This window comes from Pseudopodoces humilis, chromosome 26, assembly GCF_049639895.1.
Source record: "Pseudopodoces humilis isolate 2021_Gansu_Grassland_sample_001 chromosome 26, ASM4963989v1, whole genome shotgun sequence".
Lineage (NCBI taxonomy): Eukaryota > Metazoa > Chordata > Aves > Passeriformes > Paridae > Pseudopodoces > Pseudopodoces humilis.
This window is the reverse complement of record NC_142225.1, coordinates 6,393,503-6,416,035: the sequence shown is the minus strand read 5'-3', so window position 1 is coordinate 6,416,035 and position 22,533 is coordinate 6,393,503. Positions and strand designations below refer to the sequence as shown.

Below are 22,533 nucleotides of genomic sequence, written 5' to 3'. Positions count from 1 at the left end.
TCATTTTCTGATACAGTTTTATAATGAATTTTGACTTAAAATAAGCAGTATACACAACATACACGAGTTGTACAGAGATGCTGTTGTATCGTTGACTTCAGAACCTACCAGGAAGTTCACAGGTCTCATTTGCTCTCTCAGGCGCCCCACCAGCATCTAGAGGTGGCCTTTGTCTCTGTGCAGTCCTTCAGGGTTCAGTTCCAAGTTACAGCTCCACTGGTTCCCTGTGCTGGGGACACAGGGACAAGCCTCGTGCGGAGGTGACTCTTGCTCAGTGGGGTTAGTGATGTGTCAGGTCTGCTCGAGGGAAACACGGGTGTCATGGAACTGTCTTACAGATTCACAACACCCTTCCTCTGGCCTTGCAAAAAAGGAAAAGCAAGAATGCTTTTGCAAGAGTGGATTATTCTGAACTAGTGTTTTTCGCTGGTGAAGCTTTACTGTAACGTAGATTCTGTGGGGAGGTGCAGGATTCCTCAGCCATCACGTCCTGATAGTCAGTCCTCCAAATCTGTATTGGTTGCACTGTCCCTTTGCCAGGAGAACCTTTGCAGGTTCACAGTTCAAGCAAGGATCACAGCCTCCTGCTGGGTCAGGGATTAGTTTTGCTGAGCACATCGAAGGGCCCACAGTACCTCCTGGGAACTGTAGTCCTTTCCTTAGTGCTTTGTAGAATTAATTAAATAAAAGCCATGCAGTTGAACTACAGCTCCCAGAACATCGTGGCCCTCAGGGTGCAAGGGTTTAAAAAACATCGCAAGGGGGGTGGCAGTGGCTTCTTCCCTCAGTGCTCCCATCTCCTCAGGTCTGGTCCAACCACTCAGCCCGTTTGGGTGCTTTACAGGTGTGCACGTCCACAGTGTCCTCGCACTCCTTGCAGCGCACAGCGCAGCACCAGTGGAACTTGCACTCGCACTTGGTGACGCGGGTGACGCGCGTGGTGTCGTAGCCGCGCCCGCAGCACATCACCTCGCAGCCGTCCGTCCCGCGGGACACCTTGCTGCACACCCGGCCAGCCGTGCCCAGGGAGCCTGGGGAGGAAGCGACAGCAGGTCAGGGTGCTCCTCTCCATCGTGCTCCGGCACTTCCCCACCCACCCACAGGAGTTACTGGTGACACTGGACGTCTCCTTCTACCGTGGAGACCTTGGGGGCAACTGCTTTAGTGGGGAGGTCCCGTTGTCCCTGTCACAGCACGTGCTGCAGTGGGGTCTCCAAAGGCTCCACTTCAAAGCCTGCACTTGCTTTATGGACATGGGATCCCACAAGCCCGGCCAGGGATGCAGCTTTGGTGTCTCCCATGCCCCTCATGATGGAGGGTTGGAATGAGGTGATCTTTCATGTCCCTTCCAACCCCAAACATTCTGGGTTTGTATGACAATCTGCATGGCCCCTTTCCCATGCCCACTGCTCAAGCCTGTGTTTGCTATTGCCAGAGCAAAAGAGCTGTAGGGGACAGGGATGGGCTCTCTGCAGCCCCTCTGTGCTTTGGGGGACCCCTGGAGCAGTGTGTGCCCACCGAGCCAGGCTTTGCAGCTGGAAAAGCTCAGAGCTCAGTGCTCAGGCTGAGGATGGTAGGACCATATGCTCCCCACCAAGCTCCCATGGCTGCTGCAAACTAAACTGGGAATGCTCCAGGCTGAGAAACCATTGCTCATCTCTGCAGGAGTCCGGCAGCCCTGATGCCTCTTCCCCAATCCCATCACAACCTCGGGCTGTGTTCAGAGGAGCAGCTGGCAGCCTGTGCACAGAACAGCTTTGTTGCCTGTTCAGGGGAGCTTTGCTCTGCAGAAGATGGGCTCTGAGGATACACTCCACTTCTGTGAAGACCAGAAGCCTGAGAGGTTTGGGGCCTTGGGGTAAAGCCTGGAGATTTTGGACAAATGCAGTCCTGTCTGTGCAGGTGTAGGGTGCTGTGGGGACTCTGGGTCTGGGTAACTCCTCTCCAAAGACTGGGGTTCAGTGGGGGAGCTGAGCCCCCGAGCTGGACTAGCTGGGAGCTGCTGGCCTGTTGGGAAGGGAGGAAGAGATGTTTTTGGGTGATGACTGGAGCTCTGGGTTTTACCTGCTGACTTGTCCATCACGCAGTAGTCAGGTGAGTTCTCAAAATACACCAGATCTGTTTTTGTGGGCTTCCTGAAGTTCTTGTTGGCCACTGTGAAGCCAGTGCCATCCTGATTCATTGTCACCTGGATGGCCCCATTGTATTTCCTCCTTAGGTAATCCCCTGTTTTTCGAAAATCTGACATTGCCAGCCAACAAGTCCTTAGTGTGCAGGAGCCGCTGACCCCGTGGCATTTGCACTCCAGCTTCAGGAAGCGCTTCACAGCCTGTGGGAAGAGGGATGGGTAAGGACCAGTGGTGATCTTTGGCATCAGGCACTGCACCAGTGTCTGCTCATTCCTGGTGCAGCTTATCAGCCCTTGGCTGTGTGGGATGGGGCTCCCAATGGGAGACGGGGCTGTGTACGGAGGTCACTGGTGCCAGCATCAGCAAGGGCACAGGAGGCAAAGGTAAGCGAGGTCCTGCCATCCCTGTGTGGCCATTCCCTAGGGCAAAGCGTGCAGGGGAGCACTGGCAAGGCAGGGCAGCATCCAGCCTTATCCACAGCAGGAACTGCCCTCCAAAGATGCCCCGTTTCTCTGGCCAAGCTGTTCCAGCTGCCCAGGCCCCTCGGGAGGGTGTCCATGGGAGGGGCGAGCGCTGGGCGCTGCCGCGGGGGCTGCACTCACCATCCTCCCGCAGCGGTTGTTGTGCAGGTTCATCAGCGCCCGAGCATCCTTCACTTTTTTTTCCTTGGCATCCACAAAGGCTTTGGCAAAGCGGATCCCGTAGTTGATGTTGTCGCTGCAGCCGCCCCAGTCGAACTCCCCGCGCTCATCCTTGGAGCGGCCCCTCTTGAGCGGGTCACAGCTGCACACCTTGAGGTCCCCTTGGCTGCACGCCCGTGTGATGGCATAGACCACCCCGGCCGAGGAGATGGCGTAGACGAAGGCGGCCTCCCTGCTGCCTGCCACGGGGAGAGAAACAGGGATAGGGCGTCAGTGTGCCAGGCTGTGCCCAGTGCCTGCAGCCCATGAAGATCCGGGGCGTGGGGAGCGAGAGCATCCTGTATGGGAGTAATCCAAGCTCTGCTGACCACAGCGTCCAGCCTCGGCTTCCTGGGAGCCCTTCACACTAATTGCAATGTCATGGCCACGGGTGCTGAGACCAGCCAGCATCCTTCTTCAGGGCCACTCCCTGTGCTCCCTCCTGGCGCTGTGCGGAGCGTGGAGGCAGTGCCAGCTCTGGCCAGGCTCTCCTCTCCCCGCACAGCACAGCTTGCCGCCTGCTATTTTATGTCTCTGGTTCAAGTTCGCAGCTGTTTTTATAATGTTGTAAAAGAAGCTGCAAATCAAAACCATGTTAGTCTTCATTTCAAGAGCCTTTGAAAGCAACTTCAAAGGCAGCAGAGCTCTCTTTGGGCCTCGCAGGATGGGGCTGTGGCGAGGAGCTTTCATCATTCCCCATTCTTTGCCAGGAGAGGATGCGAGCAGGAGAAAAGGTGCCGTGATGGGAACAGAGAGGCTGAGCAGGCAGGCTGCAGCATGGCAGGGTGAATGCTACATTCAGCAATCCAGTCCCCTTCCCTCCAGTCAGGTTGGGCATCTGGCTCGTGGCTCTGCTGCTTGTCCACCCCACAGGTAGCTGCCCCATCCCCCTGCCAGCTAGGAGCAAGCCCCCCACTCACCGGCTCCTCCTATGGTGCTCACGTGTCCTCCATACGAGCTGCGAGTGGAAAGACTCTTCCAGACGCTTTTGATTTGGAGGCCACATGGCTGGATGCTCCCAGCACGCCATGGGATGCAGCAGCATCTGTCCTGCAGTGCTGCTGCCTGTGCCGGGGCTTGAGCCCGCTCCCAGGGCCTGTTTGTTCCCCGAATACTCCCGGGGCATCTGGAGCCCATGATGCTGCTCCTGCTCTGGAGCCGCCCCATCCCTGTCCCCATCGTGCCTTTCCTCTTTGTTCATTGGCTACATTTCTTGGGTGCATTCCTGCTTGAGCTGTATCCATCCCTCACCTGGAGTGGGAAGGTCTCTCCCGGGCAGGGGCCATGCCCAGTCCTCTGTGCAGGGCTGGCACCTGCCCCGTAGGTCCTCCTCCACCTCGGAGCCTGGAGCAAGGATTGGAGCTGCATCTGTGCCTTGCCTCCCTTGCCATGTGAGGGAACAGCCAGTTCCCACGTGAATTGCTGAGTCCTGGCCAACCCCGCTCTCCAAATATTTATATATCCCATTACTGTTTACATATGAGCCTGTTCTCCGGAGGTGTCTCCTCCTTTGCCCTTCTCCCCCAGTGCTCCCCCTGCTCCATTTCATCTGGTGCAGCTATTCCAAATGCAGTGCTCTGCTCCCATTACTACTTGATTAATTTACAAGGAAAAGCAAAGCTCTCCTCAGGGAGTAATCCAAGCCACCAGGCAAGGCAGCCCAGTGGGAGGAGAGACTCTCCCAGGAAGACAAGGCACACGGTGGTGGGAAAGGGACAGGGCAGAACCTACTTCGCAGCATGACCCGGCCGAAGACAGTGTGGTCCCGGTCCAGGGTGCTGCAGTTCCAGCGGTGGTGCCGGAATTGGTGCTGGCACTCCCGGATCCACTCCTTGGCTCCCTCCCCAACTGACTGCATGATGTCAGGGTACCTCTGGCAGAGCTGTCGCTGCTTGTTCACCAGCCCGGGGATGTTATCACAGATCACCCTCGCTCCCAGTGCCCCGATGTACCTGCGGGAGAGAATGGTGCCACATCACTGCCCTGCCTGCAGAGGGGACTCAGAATCACTGAATATCCTGAGTGGGATGGGACTCACAAGGATCATTGAGTCCAACTCCTGCCCCTGCACAGAACATCCCCAAAATCCCACCCTGTGACTGCGAGTATAGTCTAAATACTTCTTGAGTTCTGGCAGCCTTGGGGCCATGACCAGTGCACTGGGGAGCTTGTTCAATGCCCAACCACCTTCTGGGAGAAGAACTATTTCCTAATATCCAGCCTAAACCTCCTCTGACACAGCTCCAGGCATTGCCTTGGGTCCTGTCCCTGGTCACAGAGAGGAGAGATCAGAGCTCCCCTTCAGTACCCCTCAGGAGGAAGCTGCAGACCCCAATGAGGTCTGACCTCAGCCTCCTCCAGCTGAACAAACCAAGTGACACCAGCTCCTCACCCTACTTGATGGGCCTTATATTGAAGTCTAGCTTTCCCTCTTTCCTTTCTAGCTGTGTCAGAGCTGCTCCAGGCTCCTCCCGGAGCGTCTCCACACAGCACTGTGCCCCCTTGCAGCATCCCATTGGCATGGGCGAGCTGTGAAGCACATGTCAAGACCTGCCTGGGGCTGTGGTTCAGACAGGCAGGACACAGGGACAGGGCACAGCTGAGCCATCCCTGACTTTTTGTTTAATAAACCAATCCCAAACTGCACCAGCCAGGAGCAAGCAGAGCCTTTCTCAGTGTGTGCATCCCTGCAGGAAGAAGCAGGGAGTCTGTGGAGCTCATCTCCCCCCGCAGACAGCCAGCTCTGGGTGCTGTGAGTCACGGGATGTCTCCCATAAGCCTGGGCTGTGTCAACTCCTGGGGCAGCAGCAGAGAAACTTGCTGATGTGCAAAACCTCCCTCCCACCCTCTTCCCAACATCCCCGCGCTGTCGCTCAGCCCTGCTGAGCACAGCAGGATGGAGCCCAGCTGAGCCCAGCACGGCTGATGCAGGCTCTGCCCTGTCTCCTGCCTGCTTTTGTCGGGAATGTCCATGGCACACACACCTGCGAGGAAGAGGAGCAGCCTCTTCTCTTGGTGCTGCACTCCTTACTCACACTGCTATCCCCCAGCTGTCGATTCCTCTCTGAGCATCTCCTGCACATTTACTCTCGTGCCCTGAAGCTCCATAACTGGCAGAGCTTTGCTGTGGCTCCCATCTCGTGTCCCGCCTGTATCGCGGTCCCCTCCCTGCAGCAGTGGGGAGCAGAAGACACGGCACAAAGAGCAGCCTGCCAGAGCCTGGCTGAGCCCCATGGGCAGCTTTCCACAGCCACGGGGGAGGGACCTGAGCTCTGCCCCGCACTCTCACACCAGCCCGGACAATGGCAGCGACATGGAATTTTCCATCCCAGTCAGCTCCCGCCTGCACCACCCGCTCACCCCTCTGGCTGCTTGTGCTTGAGGATGATTTTTGCCGCAGAGCCAGGAGCTGGGATTCTGGCTGGAAGGGATGAGGTTTGGGTGATATTCAGATTTTTTCTAACCCCCAGACTGGAAGCAAAAACCTTCCTTCAATAATAATAAAAAGCAATAAGCTTGGACAATATTTCATTGTCTCTCTCTTGACATGTTCTCTCAGTTCTATCCACCCCAGAGAGAGCTCCCAGGCTCAGGAAAGCCCTGCAAGCACAGAAAGCAATGGGATCTGTTCCCTCTTTTAAAATATGTTGTTTAAATGCTGGCAGAAGCACAAGGTCATCTCGGGCTGGAGCTGAGGATAATAAACCCAGCTCCCCATGGCTTTGCAAGACCAGACTCCAAGGGGCAGCGAGCATTGTTATCACAGGCATGCTCACCAGCCTTTCATCCTGAAGCAGAGGAACAGGGAAGTAGCAGAAGCTGTTAGGGAAAGAAAAGCCAACAGGAGCTCCTCAAGCACTGCCGACTGTGGGTGTTTCACTGCCTCGCTCGTGCCAGACTGTGAGAGCAACCCATTCCTTCCTGCGGGAGGCAGGGCACGGCAGAGGAGCATCCCACCAGCACGGTGGCATCGAGTGGGACTGCAGAATTCCTACGGGGAAGCATGGTCAGGTCCCCAGCCCTAAATTCATTCTGCCCAGCAAGGATGGGGATGGCTGGCTTACCCCTGCCTGTGCTGGCAAGAGCAGTGATGAGGTGCTGGGAGGCAGCAGGTTGCAGGATGGAGGTCCAGTAGCCAAAGCTTCTCTTTGCTGGAGAATAGTGATGCTGGGGAAACTGGAAAAGCTAAAATGTTCTGTGATGGGCCACCTCACCAGGGGCCTTGTGAGGACCCCATCCCCTGCCTTGCACCAGCACTGCTGAGCTGGGGCGCTGGTCTCCAGTCACAGCAGTGGGCTGGGACACAGCAGCTGCTCCCGGACTGGAGAGTGATGGATAAAGCACTAACAGCATCCCCTGGGAGACTGAGATCAAGGGAAACCCTCCAGACAAGATAAACACTAGGCACTCCCTTTTTCACACTGGAAACTAATTACTGCTCCTTAATTCTCCTGCCAAATACCCAGATCAGAACAAACATTATCAGCAGGAGAAAGTGGAAGGAGAGTAGTGCAAAGGGCACCAACTGCTGCAGCAGCACCTCACCATGTGCACCCCAGAACTGCCAGGGTCAGTGGCTGCATCTCCCTTTGCCCGTGGCAGTGGATTTACAACAGTGCCTACAGGATTCCTTCAGAGTTTATGTACTGAAATCTAACACACAACTAAAGGGAAAATTCCTCCCATGTCCTGGAAAGGCTGTGGTTATCTCGGCAAGGATGAAAGCTTCCACTTGGTGAGAAATGCTCCAGTTGGGTTCAGTTACTCTGAAATGCAGCAAGACAAGGAACATCAAAAAATTCTGCCAAGCAGAGTTTTGGGAGGGAAAAAACCCAAACATTTGTTTTGGATAGATGAAAGCATCCCTTCCAATTTTATTTCTCAAAATCTGTGACATTTTAAAAACACTGCAATGGGAAAGACAATGGATGTTCTGAGAAGTCCCCAGCTGCCTTATCAGAACTTTGTTTTTGAACAAATGAAGCTGTGCTGGAAGTGGCACACTTCTGCAGAGTTGTTCTCTGGGGAAATCTGAATTTTCCAGCTGAAAAAAGCCCCACACAACCCAAGCCCTGAGTTCGGAAAAGTCTGTGAGAGACAACTCATGGTGCTGGAGGCTGCTCAGGCCTGGACTTCAGGGTTGGGAGGAGAGAGGCAGGAGCAGGAGCTGGGCAGTCTGCAGTGAGGGGGAGCTGGAGGAAGGGAAGAAGGAAGTGGATAATTGAGTACACGTGGGGATAAGGATCCCCCGCTCTGTCCGACGCGATTCCATTCGCCGCTGCCTCCTCAGGGTGCCCAAAGCCCCGGCATCGCCCTTTGCCGGCTGCAGAGCCGTTTGCCCAGCCGGGCGAGGGCTGGCACCGTCCCTGTGGCCAGCCTGGGCTGAGCGCTGCTGCAGCGTCGCCTCTCGCCGAGCGCCCCCGAGCTCGGAGCGCCCGGGCTGGGCTGGGCTGCGGGGCCGAGCCGCTGCTCCTGCCCTCCCTCCTCGCTTCTCCCAGCAGCGGCGGGGGACGGACACCTCACGTTCCAAGGGCAGGGGCTTTGGAGCCCTGCTCTCTCCCTGCCAGCCCCCCTGGTCCCTGCAAGCCGCAGGGATGCTCCGGGGGCTGCGGGAGCTCGTCCCGGTGCCCGACGAGCAGGACACAGCCGTCATGCGCCGCCTTCCAAGCTGTTCTTCTTGCGGAGAGTCTGCTGACTTCGGCTCTTGTAAACAAGGAGAAACCTAAATTGCTTCTAAGATAAACACGCAAATCAGAGGCAGACGCATCTATTTACTTGGTAGCGTGCGGGCTGTTCCAGCCCCGTTCCGCGGCTCTGTGCTGGATGGGTCCGGCTCCTGAGCCTCCCCCAGAGCTCGCCCAGGCTCCTGCCCAGGGCACAGCCTGCACAGCTCAGAGCTCTCCACGGCCGCGCTCCTCCCTGCCCCGGCTCGCCGGGAAATGCCTCTTGGAAAACGAGGACTTGAGGAAAGAAATTAATGTAATGGGAAATGGTAAAATTACGTGGAATCAGAAACTGTCCCGTTGCTCTTCCATAATACCAAGGTGTTCCTGCAAAATGAGTGCCCTAATTTAGTTTCCAATTAAATTTATACTAGATGCTGCTTTAGCTAAGACTTAATTTTTCACCATTGCATAAGGCATTGGAAAACCTATTTGAACATGACTTGTTCTTAAAAGGGAAATCTTTGGATTTGCCATTCTCAGACAAATCAACATTCAAGTGCTCTGAATTAAAACATCTGCTTGAAACGTTATAAATTCCCATCGTGGGTTGCATTAAAGGCACAGATTTAAACCTGATTAATAGAAACTTAACTAAAATCACTGACAGAGCTTTATCTGGGAGAAGGATGTCCGTGCAAGCAGCTCAGGTGATGCTCAGGATCCAGGTGTGAAGAAGCTCACGGAGCCCACAACTGGTCCTTGACACACAGAACCAGTGCATGAGGCTTCCTCACTCGTTAATGCCACTCATTCATGGAGAGAGAGTTTGTGGGTGAAAACTTGAGCATCCCAAAACTTTGCCAGTAGTTTTCATCTCCTTGTTTGGTGGCAGAGCTGGGTGGGAAGAGGAGCATGGGTGGACACGGAGCCCAGGGCCAGGAGGAGCTCTGGCCAGACACAGCACCGTGAAGCCCTTCAGCACGATGGCTTTGAGGTGGAGGGATGCTCCTTCCATCAAAGGGTCTCCACAACGGCAGCAGGCTGGGCTCTGACACCCCAGGGAATGGTTTTCAGCTGGAGAGTTTGTCTTTCCTGGCACAGCTGCTCCCTGCCAAGTGCAAGGTGTATTCAGCTGCGGTAAGGCAACCTGGAATCCTCAGCCATGTCAGCCGCTCCCAGAGTTCTGGGCAGTCTCTGCTTCTGAGGTCTGAAAAGAGCTCTGAGGCTGAGCAGAGAACATGGTCTGGCTTCTTGGTGGCATCAGAGGCTGCTGGAGTCCATCCCCAGGAAGAGTGATTCTGTTCCCCATTGCTCTGTCCTCTGACAGTCCTGAAGGATCAGCTTGAGATCCAAACTATCCAAACTATCCTGGCTTCTGCTCTCTCCCCATCCACTGAGTCCTCATGAAATCTGTATTTTGGAGGGAGGCTGGTAAGCCATAGGCAGCTATTGGAGACAGCTTGTGCAGATCGGATCAAATCCAACATCCCTGCCTCTTTGCCTGCTAAAGAGCAAATTCCATCATGCCTGGCAGCATTTCACCTCCTCAAGTTCTTTGCATACTTCCCAAGGATGCTGCACCTTCCCTCCCCTGCCCTCCCTGCTGTGGTAGACAATTTACAGCCAACTGCCAAGCACTTTGGGTTGCAAGGTGCTATACACATCTGAGACATTATTTTAGTATTACAAACCCTGAGTATTTTATTAAGCCCCACTGGGAACAGGGCCATCCTGGCCTGCTGGAATTGTTAACGCCTTTGAGTGATTAATAGTCCTAATTTCCTCACTTAGAGCCACTACTCTGCATGTTGAGAACCTTAGTCTCACTTCAATAATTTTTAATATCATAATGCTGAGCCACTACCAGTGCCACTCAAGGGACATATTTTTCATTTTCTGCACCGTTATCTTTTTTTTCCTTGTGCATCCCTCTTTTAAAGCTGTCTGCCTTCAGATCCTGGTCAGAGTCCCCTCTCTGGTTTTCCTGCACCCCGTGTAGTCATTGGGATGTAGTTTCTGTGAGGGCTGAAACACTGTGGTCCTGGGGAGATGGAGCAGGTGGGTGCTGTGGGCTGCTGTCCCCTGGGCAGATGTGGGAGGCTTTCCTGCTGGCATCTCACATAACAGTAACCTGAAAATTGAGGTCTGAAAACTTTGGCCAGTGCTGGGTAAAAGCTGTTCCTCAGGGACACTGTTGGTGGTGCATGAATATAAAAGAATTGTTCATTAAAAATATGCTTTACCCTTAAGGACCCGTTTTTTTCTCCCCAGATATCAAAGTCCTTTGCTAAGAGGTGGGAGGTAAGATAGCCTCTGATAATAAAGCTGGATGTATGATTCTCTTTTGCATGGCACCTCCTGTGTGTTGGGTGTGAGCTGCTCCAAGAGGAAGCTCTGTTTCCATGAGCTCTGGCCCAGCACAGATCTCCTCATGGCACTGCTGAAATCACTTTTGGTAATGGTAAAAGCTAATGAGTTTGGAAGAGCAGAAGGATTTTTTTCCTGCTGCATTTCTTTCTGATTTCCCATAGGTGTAAGCGACCCTAATGACAAATGGACTAAGCAGCACAGTTAGGATTATTGTAACGGTGCAGAGTGACTGAGAGAACCCATCTGTTCCACCCACCCTAACCAAGAACACCAGGGCTGCTGCAAAGGCCACGGGGTTCATTCTCCATCAGTCTGACATTACTTTAAAACTTATTTTTCACAGCATGGATGCCTGGACAGCCAGAGCAGCAGAGTGCCTCAGGATAAAGACTTCCTGGTCACTGACCTCCTGCTTTTATTGCCATGCAAAGTGCTCTGCAACAACAAACTGACAGCCGGGGCAAACACCCCGGGGATCTCCGTGTCCCAAGAGCTGCACGTCCTCTCTCCTTGGAGGTGGCAAGTTCTGCTCCTGGAAATTTGTCCCCTGTCCCCGCTAATTCAGAGGGGCTGGAGCTGGATGCTTTAAGGTCCCTTCCAACCCATTCTGTGATTCTACCACTCTGTATCTCGCCTGCAACAGTGCCAAGGCTGAAAGGGCGAAGAGTTGAGCGGCAGCAGAAGCAAAGGTGGCGCAGGCAGTGGCTCACCCACAGCACAGGAAGGGCACCCACAGCCCTCAGAGCCCCCACACAGCCTGTGAGACCCTCTGGGAGCAAAGCCCTTGGGGGCTGCTGCGGGTGTGCCCAGCTGAGACTGGCACGGAAGGGAGGAGCAGCACCCCTGCGCCCCAGAGGGTTCCATGGTGGGCTGTGGAGCTGCTCCATGCAGCTGTCTTTCCCTTGGCATAATTTCAAACATTCCTATTTATGCTATTTCCCCTCCCACACACCTTAGCATGATGCCTGCTTAAACGAGCCTCTCTCTCCTATATCCTGTATCCACATATGTGGGGCTCCATTTTTCCACCACTCCCTGTACCTGGACCATGAGCAGCACTGGTGTCACAGCAGACATACATGGCAAATCCTGCAGAAGAACAGCAGTGGGAGTGCAGCCAGCAGCCCATCGTGGTTGGGTTGGGAATGTCCCCTTCTCCATCTGCATGGGGGTGTCCTTGCCAAGCCCTTGGCCAGAGCCCAGCACCGTGTCCAGGGGTTGCTCTAGCACAGAGGGAGACACGGGCAGTCCTGCTTCACAATTTGCCCTTGGCATGTTTTCCATGCCCATAAACACACTCCACCTTCCCTGGCCAAAAAAGGGAGCTGGACCACGACAGCTGCCTGACTCTGGACTGGTCATCCCTCAAAATCCCCATACAGGCATCACACCCTGGGACGCAGCAGCTCTCTTGGAGCCTGACAGCACCAAGGGTAGCCCCATGTGGTTGCTGGGCTCCCACACACTCTCCAACCCACACCCAAACTCACAATCCTCTTCCTTCCACAGATTTGTTTTATCTCTTTGGGAGCCTGATGCCTCCCATCTGTTCCAATGCCAGATGAAATTAAATATTTGTAGTTTCCAAGGGCTGTGGTTAGCAATAAACAAGTTCGCTAACAAGGATTTGGTATGCTGGGGAGCTGGGGGGGTCTGTGTGGGTTGCAGGAGAGGGTGTGTGTGAGGGTGGGATGCAGGGGGATATACAGGGCTTTGTGTACATTTTTCTTTAACCAAACCTTTAATTTTAGAATGGCTTTCCACACCAGAACAGCTCGCTGGGCTCTCAATAGCGAGTAAACTCTACTTAGTTATTTACACCAAGTTTGTTTATTACACAGTTTATGTTTATAAGCAACATTTGTCTAATCTCCCAAATCTTTCCAAAGGAATTTCAGAGGCCGCTTTTGGGGTCTGACGGCCTCTCCCAGCGCAGCCCTGCCAGCCGCCACCCCCCGACCACGCTCTTCTCCCTACCCAGCACGTGCAAGTGTAAACGGGATTTAGGGATTTTCCCCTTGCATTCCTTCTTAATTTCTGTCTGTGTTTCAGCTGGTATTTTGTTGTTAAGTAACACTTTGGAAGCATTTATGCAAGGGTGCTGCTGCCCACAGCCACCCCGCTGTCACTGTTAGTCACAGTCACCGGCCACAGCCACACAGGCCACAGCCACAGTGTCCCCAACCTGTCCCCTCTGAGCTCTGAGCACGTGCACACGCACACCCACAGCCACTCTTTGGGATGCCAAAGTTCACCAATTCCTGGCGTTGATGTGAGGCGGTTGGGCCATGCCTGACGTCACTGAAAATTAATAATTTGCAGTTGTTTAGAAGAAACATTTGGTTGATATTTCCTTTCTGTGTACTGTGATCAGAGTGGACCCAGTTTTTCCTATTAAACTACTTAAAAAGTTGACTCTGAAAATGAGAAGCATTTCCTCTAGTTCCACAAGTTTATTGTGTGTGAATCCCTAGAAGAATTTGGCAATAATAATTAAAATAAGGAACGATGATGTACCACCAAATGTATTTACTGTAATATCAGTGGTGCTAAAGATGTGCTTGGAAACCTCTGCAAATCACTGAATAACTTTTTCCCAAATCACAGCTGGTTGAAACCATTTTCAGTGAAACACAATTTCATCTAGACACTCTATTTTATCAGGACTGACATGTCCAACACATCAGTGCTTGGTTCAATTCAGGCTTCTCTTAGGAATGTTCTGCTTTCCAGAAGAGAAAGTTCAGTTGAAAGTGTGAATCTTAAGAGTTTAATCTATTCCATTTCTAATGGTTTTTGTTTTAAAAGTCGTGTATTTAAGGTCCTTGGGACCAATACTGCTTGGCAAAGATGTCCAGAGGGATTTTGCCTGGCTGCCCCGGGGAGCTCCCCAGGGCTGCCCTGCTCTCCTCTCCCCTCGAGCTGCCAGCCAGGGACTGCCCGGCAAGCTGAGAGCACAAACTGCTGTGGGAGCTAAATCTAGCTTCCTCCAAACAAGCCACAGCTACTGAGGCTTAAAACGTGGCTGGTTTTCCTCCCGCTTGCTGGGAAGCGACACACGCTCGGAATGAGGGCAGACCACAGCGGAGCCGTTGTGGGGAGAAGTGGGGTACGACAGCAAGGGAAATAGGTGGTTTTAACTCTCCTCCTAAAGAAGGAATTTTCACCCTTCAGGCATCATCGACGTGTGCTACCAGAACTGCCCATCTCTGGGCGGATGATGCTGTGACTACTCCATTCCTCCTTTTCTTCCAGCTCTAACAAACTCCTTCCTTCCTTCCTTCATTCCTTCTTTCCTTCCTGCCTTCCTCTCAGCTTTTCACATTTTACCAACCTCACCTTGCCCACAGAAGCTGTCCTGCCTTCACCTGCCCTGCCGGGTTGGGGCAGAGCTGGCTCTGGAAGCCAGGTCAGGGCTTGTATCAACCTGAGACTCCCCAGCGCTGACTCATTTTCTCTCCCAGTGATTCCAGTTCCCCTCAGCTGACCAGGCTTCGGGAAAGCTCCTCTCGGCGTGCCTGTGAACAGCCTTGCTCTTTCTACTTTCCATTTGCCCCCTAAAGCATTTTCTGGTCTCTTGAAGAAGTTGCTTTTGTGCTTGGTTGCTGCCAGCTGCCCCGTCCCCTGTCCCCTGAGCTCCGCGCTCCCTCCCAGCCCCACAGCTTTTCCACCCGCCTTTCTCAGCCTGGAATGGCTCTTCTAGGAAAGGCAGCCCGGCCAGACGTGCTCTCAAACTCCGGGAATACTTGTCCTATCTGCATGTGCTCCCGGTCCCTTACAGAATGCTCCACGGTAGCTGAGAATTTCCAGAAACTACTTTTTTCTTTCAGTGGCAGATGGGTTGAATTTGATTAAGTTTTGCCTCATCCACCGTGATCTGTTAATGATGATGAGATTGGCATGGAAAACGCTGTTTTCCACAAGATTAGAGAGGACTTTTAAGGGTGGGGGACACTGAGAACTTTTCTGCAGCCAACTATTTTTTTTTTTTTTGTCCTCCAGTGTTGCTGAACTACTGAAACAGCACAGGGTCTCTTGGAAAACTTCTCGATCCTTGTTTTCCTAATTACTGTTATTCTGCATAGATGAATTTTCATTGTTACACGAACCGGGGCAGGAGGAGACTAATTTCCAGAAGGTTTTTGTTATGGCGTCATTTCTGTCTGTTACAAAGCCTCATCTTATCTAAAGGAAGGGGGACATCAACTTCTTCGCTTCCCAGGAGCAAAGTAATATAACCGTGCAGGCAGGAGCGCAGCCCGCGGGGATGGGAGCTCCGGCGAGGTCAGGGTGGCTCAGGGGCTCCAAGCGGCCGTCGCTTCCCCCTGTCTAAAGCGTGGCTGTCAGAGGTCCCGCAGCCCGCGGGCTTCGGCTCCCGACAGAACCGGAGGTCCCTGCGGCGAGTCCCATCCCCAGGGAAGGAGCGGCGGCATTTTCGGGGCGCCCGTGACCACCGCGGGGGCGGCGCCCGAGGAAAGACTCGGAACCGGCCCCGGGGCGGTCCCGTCTCCGCCGCTCCACTCGGGCCGCCGCTCTGCTCGGGAGTCCGGGAGCGGCACAGGTGGAGCCACGGGGAGCCCGCAGAGCCCCGGCCGGTCCTCGCCGGCTCCCCAGGCCGCACGTCGGGCTCCGGCTCCGGCTCTGCGGGGCTCGCGGCGCTCCCGTCGGCGCTGCCCCCACCCGCAGTCGTTCTTCCCCGTCCCCATCCCCATTCACGTCCCCACCCCGTTCCCGTTCCCGTTCTCATCCCTATCCCCCATCCCCGTCTCCATCTCCATCCCCGTCCCTCGACCGCGCCCCACGCACTCCCCGGTGCCCGCGGTGGCCCGACGTGGCCCGGGGTGGCCCGGGGTGGCCCGGGGTGGCCCAGGGACCGTCGGGGCGCCGTCGCGGGGTCTCACTCACCACCACGAGGAGTCGGCGCGGGGCGTCAGGGCGAGCAGGAGGAGGACGAGGGGAAGGCAAAGCCGGGGGGCCGCGCCCGCCGTCCGAGGGAAGGCTCCGCACTCCGCACGCCCGGGGGCCACGGCAATCCCAGGAGGCGCTTCCAGGCGGTTTGGGCTGAGCATATCTCTCCGGGGCGGGGTCCAGATGGAGAAATGACCGGGGAAGGGGGTCCTGCCCGCTCTCCCCTCGGGGCACTGCCCGTCACGGCCCCGCGGCGCGTCCGCCGGCTCCGCGCTGCTGGGCGGGCCCCGGCTGGGCCCCCGCGGCCGGGCTCATTCTGCTGCGGGGGGCGGCGGGGGGGCCCCCCCGGGGCTGCGGGGCTCCCAGCGGGGCCGGCGGCTCCCGAGCGGAGCGGGGCGGGCGGCGAGGCCGGGCCGGGCCATGGAGGTCCTTGCGCGGAGGGCGAGGGCGCTCTGGGGATGGGAGCGCGGGGGCCGCGGCCAAATATTGCCGGCGCCCGCCGTGCTGCGGGCTCTCATTGGGCAGAGTCAGAGACGCGGAGCCGCCGCTCCGGCCGGACCGACCCCCGCCTCCCCGAGGGCACGTCGGACAGCCCCCTCCGGGCTCCTGCCCCCTCCGGGCTCCTGCCCCCTCCGGGCTCCTGCCCCCTCCAGGCTCCTGCCCCCGCCGTCCCGCACCGGAGTCGTCCCGCACCGGGGCCGCTCCCACCGCCGCTCCCGCACCCGCGGGGATGCTGAGCGGAGCCGCCGGTCGCGGCCGCCCCGTCGGGGCCCTCCCGGGGAAGGGGCTCAGCGGCGCTGCGGGATGCGGGGTGAGGGATCCGGGATGCGGGATCGGGGTGCTGGGGCTGGGGCCGGCTCCGCCCGCGCTCGGCCCCGCCAGGTGTCACTGCTGGGTGGAGAAGCGCAGGGCGAGCCGCGCTCCGCGGGGCCCCGCGGGGCTGTGTCCGCCCGCAGCAGCGCCCCGGGGCGGGCAGCGCACGGAGATCGGCTCGCCAGGAGCTGGCGGCTCCGGTGCGGGGCTGCCGGGAGGATCCCAGCCGTGGGGCGGAGGCGGTGCGGACCCCACAGATGCCCGGGGACCTGCAGGTCTGGGGCACAGCGACACAGTGGGCATCCACTCCCTGGCACGGTGATGGCCAAAGCAAGAGCCACCATTGGGTATCGGTGTCCAAGCTCACACACAGCCCTTTGCACTAACTGGGAGAGGGCTCTCCCTTCTCTACGTGTCTCTGTCACCTGTGTAGCTCACCTGAGCTAGTGGATGAACTGCCCTGGGCTCTCAGTTTTCCTTCCTTCATCGCCCTAAAACTGGTGACTGACACTTGGTGAAGACCAACCTTGCCTGGCAGTTCCCTCTTCCCCACGCCATCCCTGGCTGGTCCTTTCACACCATGGAGGTGAGCAGGCATTTTGGTAACCTCTCATTGTCAGCACTTTTGTGATGTACCTGATTAATTACTGGGACTGTAAACCCCATTATCCACTAAAGTCCTTTCCACATTGCCAGAGCCCTCGGCCACCCCCTCCCCTCCAGCCAGCTCAGCTCATTCTGCTCTTTCTTTCCTATTCCTGTTCAGATCAGAGAGTGACTTCCCCAGCCTGGGAGAAACAGGGACTAGAAGCTCACACATGGTTATAATCCAATTATGCTTTGGAAAACTGCAGTGACAGAAAGCTGGTGCTGGTGGGGTGCTGTCCTTTTGTCCCAGAGCCCACACAGAATATTGCATTACAGCTTATCCCCAAAGTGGACTAAAAAGGCTGATATTTATAGACTAGAAGGCTGAGAATTTGTTCAGAAGACCCATCACAGTGGGCAGCATGCTGGAGGCTCTGCTGTGGCCGTTTTGTGGGCTTTTCTCTGTTACTGGGCTGTTTTAACACAGAGACAGGGGCTGGAACACTCTGAATCCTGCTCTCATGGGAGGGAGAGGGAGGAGGTGACAAGCACGATGTTCATGTGAGCGTGCAGGTCTTGTGTGAGACCTCTGGCTGGGGATGAAACTCAGGATGAGAGCAAGACACAGCAGTGCCAGCCCTGGGAGAGGAGGGTGATGTGTCTTCAGGAGGGGTCACAGCTGAATTTCGGTGTGAGGTGAAATGTTCAGGCTGGGTGTCAGAGCTTTGCACCCAAGATACTGAATTTCTGTCAGCCTGGTGGCTTATTTGATGCTCCTCTCCATAAAAGCCGGCTGACAGCCCAGGCACTGCCGTGGGTTTGCGATGGGCAGCGGAGAGGCCAGGGCAGCTCTCATTCCAACAGGGCAGAGCCTCGTGTTTGATCTTCCATTCAAATTAGCAGCGCTCGGGGTGTCTGGGTGCTTCGTCCACATGAGCTGCGGTGAGTAAATAAACAAGGCTCTGCTTTCAAAGGCTTTCACAGTTCATTAACTTCAAAGGAACGGGCTCTCTATTTTCTTAGCAGGTCGGTCATTCCACAGACGTACCCTGGATGCTGAAGGTGGTGGCTGGTCATGCCAGGAAGCTGGGGCAGCTGCTGCAGGTCCCAGTGTCACACACAGAGCTGTGGCGAGGGGCACAGGAACAGTCCATGGTCAGTGTTATCCCTAAGGAGGAGAATTTCTTGCCCCAAAGAGCTGCTCCAGAGGTGGCATTCAGCCTGCAGTGTGCTCGAGGCACCAGCAGCCAGGGTTTGGAAGCCATGGATGAGCACACATGGATGGTCCCATCTTTGCATGGGGATGAAGACAGAGTGATCTTGCCTGCCCCTGTCCTCTCCTGCTGTCTCTCCTGTCACAGCACTGGGTTCCTGCTTTGGCTGTGCAGGCACAGGGGCTGGGCTGAGCCAAGGTGCAGAGGGATTGCTCCTCCAAAGCCCGTGCTGGGCACTGCCAGGGAGCTCACCTTTCCCGTGGCAGCCCCAGGAATCACTCGGAGCCTTGCATAATCACAGCTGCTTGAAACAGGGAAACATCACTGTCCTGGGATTACCCTCAGTGCCAGGCTGGCTCACCTCATGGGAAACCCTTTTTCTGAGGGAACAAAGACCTATTGTAGACATATTTATTGGGAACTTATTTTGGGGTTGATAAAGCAGCTCAACCAAAGTCCTGGACTTGTGGAGAAGGGACTGAGGGGGGCTCTGTGTGCTGCTGGGACTGCAGCCTCCATCGAGCTCGTTTCCAGCACGGCTGGGGACAGTGATGGACATTGTCACTGCCCAGCCCAGTGGCACCAGTGGAGCCCCAGGAGAGAGGTGGGCTTGAGACAGGTGTTCCTGCTCCGTGCTGGGCCATCTGCTGCTGGCAGAGCTGGCCCTGACCCCCACATTCCCCAGATGGTGAATGACGCTCAGGAGCAGTTCCAGCTCTCTGGAGACAGGGTAGGGGTTCCTTTCTAGGATGGGTAAGGGGTTCCTTGCTGGGGGACAATACCAGGACATGAAAGCCATGGGAGCCCCGGGCCCTCTGCAAGCTGCACCTGGTCCAGCAAAGGTGAGCATGTGCTTAGTGTTGAGTCCTGGTGACTCCAGCACTTGGCTGTGGTAGGAAGGTCTTCTATCCCCCAAAAGAACACAGCTCCCAAAGGCTGAGCAGTCCCCAGTTAGCCCCTGGCTATCTCCCTGAGATGTGAAGAATGCATTTTGGATAGATACAAATAACCAGAGCAATGAATTGACCCTTCGACATGGCCCCCACCTCCATAGGAACAGAAGCCAAACAAACAAGCCCTGTTAGCAGAGTGACAGCATGTGCTTAGTTAGTCTATCCCCTGCTTCCAGTGTTAATTACTTTGTTCCTTCTCAAATTAATTGATAAATTGCTGTGTGGACATGCAGTGCCTCACCTTGCACATGAGTGTGTGTGACCCTTTGGCCTCTGTTGCTGTCTGGGCTCAGACACTGTGGGTTCATCCTCCCCTCCCACATGTGCCCGCTGGTGCTGGGCTGGAGCTGAGCAGCTCCTGCCTGGTGAGCATGGGCAGGGGAGCAGGCTGCAGGTTCAGCTGCAAGCAGGAGTAAAGGTCAAATAGTGGAATTAAATCCCTGATGTCAGACCTGGGTTTCCAACCAGGAGCTTTTGTGCCTTTCCAGATGCCTTTGCCAGGTGCAGTGCACTGGAGAGAGCTGGTTTCCCAACAAGAGATCCAGCCATGGCATCAGCTTGGCCCTGGCTCCATCCCTCCCTTCCTTGCCCACCAGACTGACAGGCTTCTCTTGGAGCACCCGGGTTCAGATGGATCACCGCAAATCCAGCTGTGTTAGTCACAGGAGTCACCAAAGGCCAGAAATGGTGCAATAACACCTAAAAACACCCACACTGCCGAGCAGCCCCGGTTTCCATCATCCTGCAGAGGCATCTGTGTATTGTGTGTGCGGGAGAGCTGGGGAGAATCCGGCCATAAATCCTGGCGGCCTCCGCGTCCAGCCCAGTGCGTCTGGCAGGCGCGAGCGCGGCTGTCATCGGCACATCAGACAGGCTGAGATTTGACAGGCCTGTGGAAAAACACGGGGTGACATCACGCAGAGACACCAGCCCACTGATTAATCTCCGAGGTCAGTGGCTGCTTTATTTATAACCAGGGAAGGGTTTGAGGTGGGTTTTTACAGGATGGAGCAGCACGGGCTGCCTGTTCCTCATCCCCGGAGCAGCTGCCTTCCCATGCACACCTCTGCCTCCTCTGGGCACTTCTGGAGCAGCTGAAATGGGGCTCAGGAGCACCAAAATCAAGCCTAAACCAGCACGGGAGCCCAGCTGGAGGGACTGGTCCCACTGGTGCACCTTGTCTGGATTCCAGCTGTTTCCTTTGCTCCTGCAGTTTCTCCTTACCCCCCCAACAAAAACAGCTCAGCTCCCCCCAAAACACAGCACATCAAACTTGAAATGTTTTGTGAAACTCTGTCAAGCTTCGGAGGAAAGGGAAGGTGGTCTGCAGGGCAAAAACATTCTATTTCTTCAATTTCAAAACAACATTTCCCATTTCCAATGGCTATCTGTTCAGTGGTTTTTAACATTTTCACTTTGCTTCATAACACAAACCAAAATTACAGTCAAAGTAATGTATTTTGAGTTTATCAGTTTGAAGCATTTCAAGCCATCCATTTCTCTAGGTTTTATTTTACAGATAACCTGGAAAGCTTTGGGGTGGGTGATTCTGAATTGGAACAGAAACAGGTTTTAAAATGTTTTGCAAAGGCAGAACTTCATCCCCGTTGCCAAGAGGGAAGTGGCCAAGGGAGAAAAAAAGCCCTATCAGGTATATCTCTAGCATTGTTTCTAAGTGGAGAATTTTCCCTGTGATTAATGAAAATGGGGAAATTGGGCCAAATCCTGCGCATGCTTTGACCACAAAGCTTGTACAAACACGTTGGTCGGGCTTTGGCTGGAATGACCAGGTTTAATTAGCTCTCTCCTATCTGGGGATGCGGGCTGGTGCTGTCAGTGCAGGGAGGGATTTATGTTTCCTTTTCCTCAGGAATATGATCAGTGTCTGAGTATTAAAAATAATCATTTCACTAATGTAAGGCAAATTTCTTATCCTAAACTGCTGATAGTGAGGGGGACTCTGTGAGCCACAGATGTGGGTTGGATGGGTGCCTGACAGTGGTGAGGATTTAGTGCTGCTGTCATGAACCCACGCTCAGCTCCTGCACATAACGCTCACCTTCTCCTGGCTGGAGGTGACCCACCTGGGCGAAGATTCCTGCTCTTACACAGCCTCACCTCGAGTCCTGGGTGAACCTTGGAGCACCACAGTGTAAGGAAGTTATAAAGCTGTTAGAGAATGTCCAAATGAGGGACATGAGGATGGTGAAAGGTCTAAAGGAACCATACAAGGAGTAGTTGAGATGATTTCCTTTGTTCAGCAGAGCGAGGAGCTGCTCCTGGGCTGGTGGCATCATCGCAGCAGCTTTCCTGACCGAAGTTCCCTCGGGTGTTTTTCTGCCCATTGAGACAGGAAATGCTGTGCCTCCCAAACCTGATCCATCCTTGCTGCCTGCTCGCTAGTGCAGCCCAGGGTGGTCACTGAGTCCTGATGAAACACCACTGAACTACTTGAGGTCTTGCATGGTGGGGAATTTGGAAGGAAGAGGAAGGTGGTATAAGCGAGGAGGTGTGGAGAGCCCAAGCATAACTCCAAACTAGGGCAGGAAATGCACCACACACAGCTCTAACCTTATCATCCAGGATGGATTTGAAGTGCTTCTTCAGTGACTCATCATCCCTGAATGGGTTTGGAGGACTGTCTGCCAGAGAGGAAAGGCCAGAGAGCTCAGATCAGATAACAGGTTATAGCAAAGCCCTCACACTGCCCCGGGGCATCTGCCAGGGCAGCAGCCACAGCTGCTCGGCCGTGGGGAGGCATAAAATGTGGTCTCTCCAGTGTGGTTCAGGTGGTCAGGGGCTGGAGAACAGGGCCTCTTTCTCCTCTTACTGAGCACAGAAACATAAGATGGTTGGGTTGGAAGGGACCTTAAAGATCATCTTGTTCTGAGCCCCTGCCAAGGGCAGGGACACTTCCCACTGGACCAGGGTGCTCCATGGCATGTCCAGACTGGATTAGAAGAATTCCAGGGATGGAGCAAGGTTCACACTCCGTCCTGGCCAGTCACATTCCATGGACACTCTTGAAGGTGCCTCTTGCCTCCTTCAGAAATTTCTTGTGAAGTTTCGTGGCTCCTTGTAGCCGGGCTCCCAGAGTCAGGTGAGGATGGGGGAAAATACAGTCTGAAACACACATTACTGAGTGCAACCTGCTGTAAAAAACCCTCTCTGTATTGTGCCTTACATGAAAGATCCTGCTGTGGTTCAGAGGT

The 22,533-nt window shown here is 55.0% G+C and overlaps 1 protein-coding gene across 2 annotated transcripts; it reads right to left on the bottom strand.

Annotated features, from left to right (window-relative positions):
* WNT2B (Wnt family member 2B) lies at positions 1-16,064 on the bottom strand. 2 transcript variants are annotated; one of them, XM_005529278.3, is made up of 5 exons: positions 15,751-16,064; positions 4,541-4,761; positions 2,732-3,009; positions 2,065-2,329; positions 1-1,031 (listed from the first exon to the last, which is right to left on the bottom strand). In XM_005529278.3, the coding sequence occupies exons 1-5, from the start codon at positions 15,912-15,914 to the stop codon at positions 802-804; spliced, it is 1,158 nt and encodes a 385-aa protein (XP_005529335.1). In that variant the 5' UTR covers positions 15,915-16,064; the 3' UTR covers positions 1-801. The 2 variants fall into 2 exon arrangements, with proteins under 2 accessions (XP_005529335.1, XP_087923190.1); XM_088067064.1 differs by lacking the exons at positions 4,541-4,761; positions 15,751-16,064 and adding an exon at positions 4,061-4,412.
* Positions 16,065-22,533: the final 6,469 nt, after the last annotated feature.

Bases quoted from the DNA above. Each gene is read 5' to 3' on its own strand.
- WNT2B (XM_005529278.3), bottom strand. From the start codon at position 15,914: ATGCTCAGCCCAAACCGCCTGGAAGCGCCTCCTGGGATTGCCGTGGCC. The intron at 3,010-4,540 runs GTAGGTTCTGCC...TCCCCGTGGCAG, and splicing joins CGGCCGGGTCATGCTGCGAA to GCAGCAGGGAGGCCGCCTTC. The intron at 2,330-2,731 runs GTGAGTGCAGCC...CTCTTCCCACAG, and splicing joins ACAACCGCTGCGGGAGGATG to GCTGTGAAGCGCTTCCTGAA.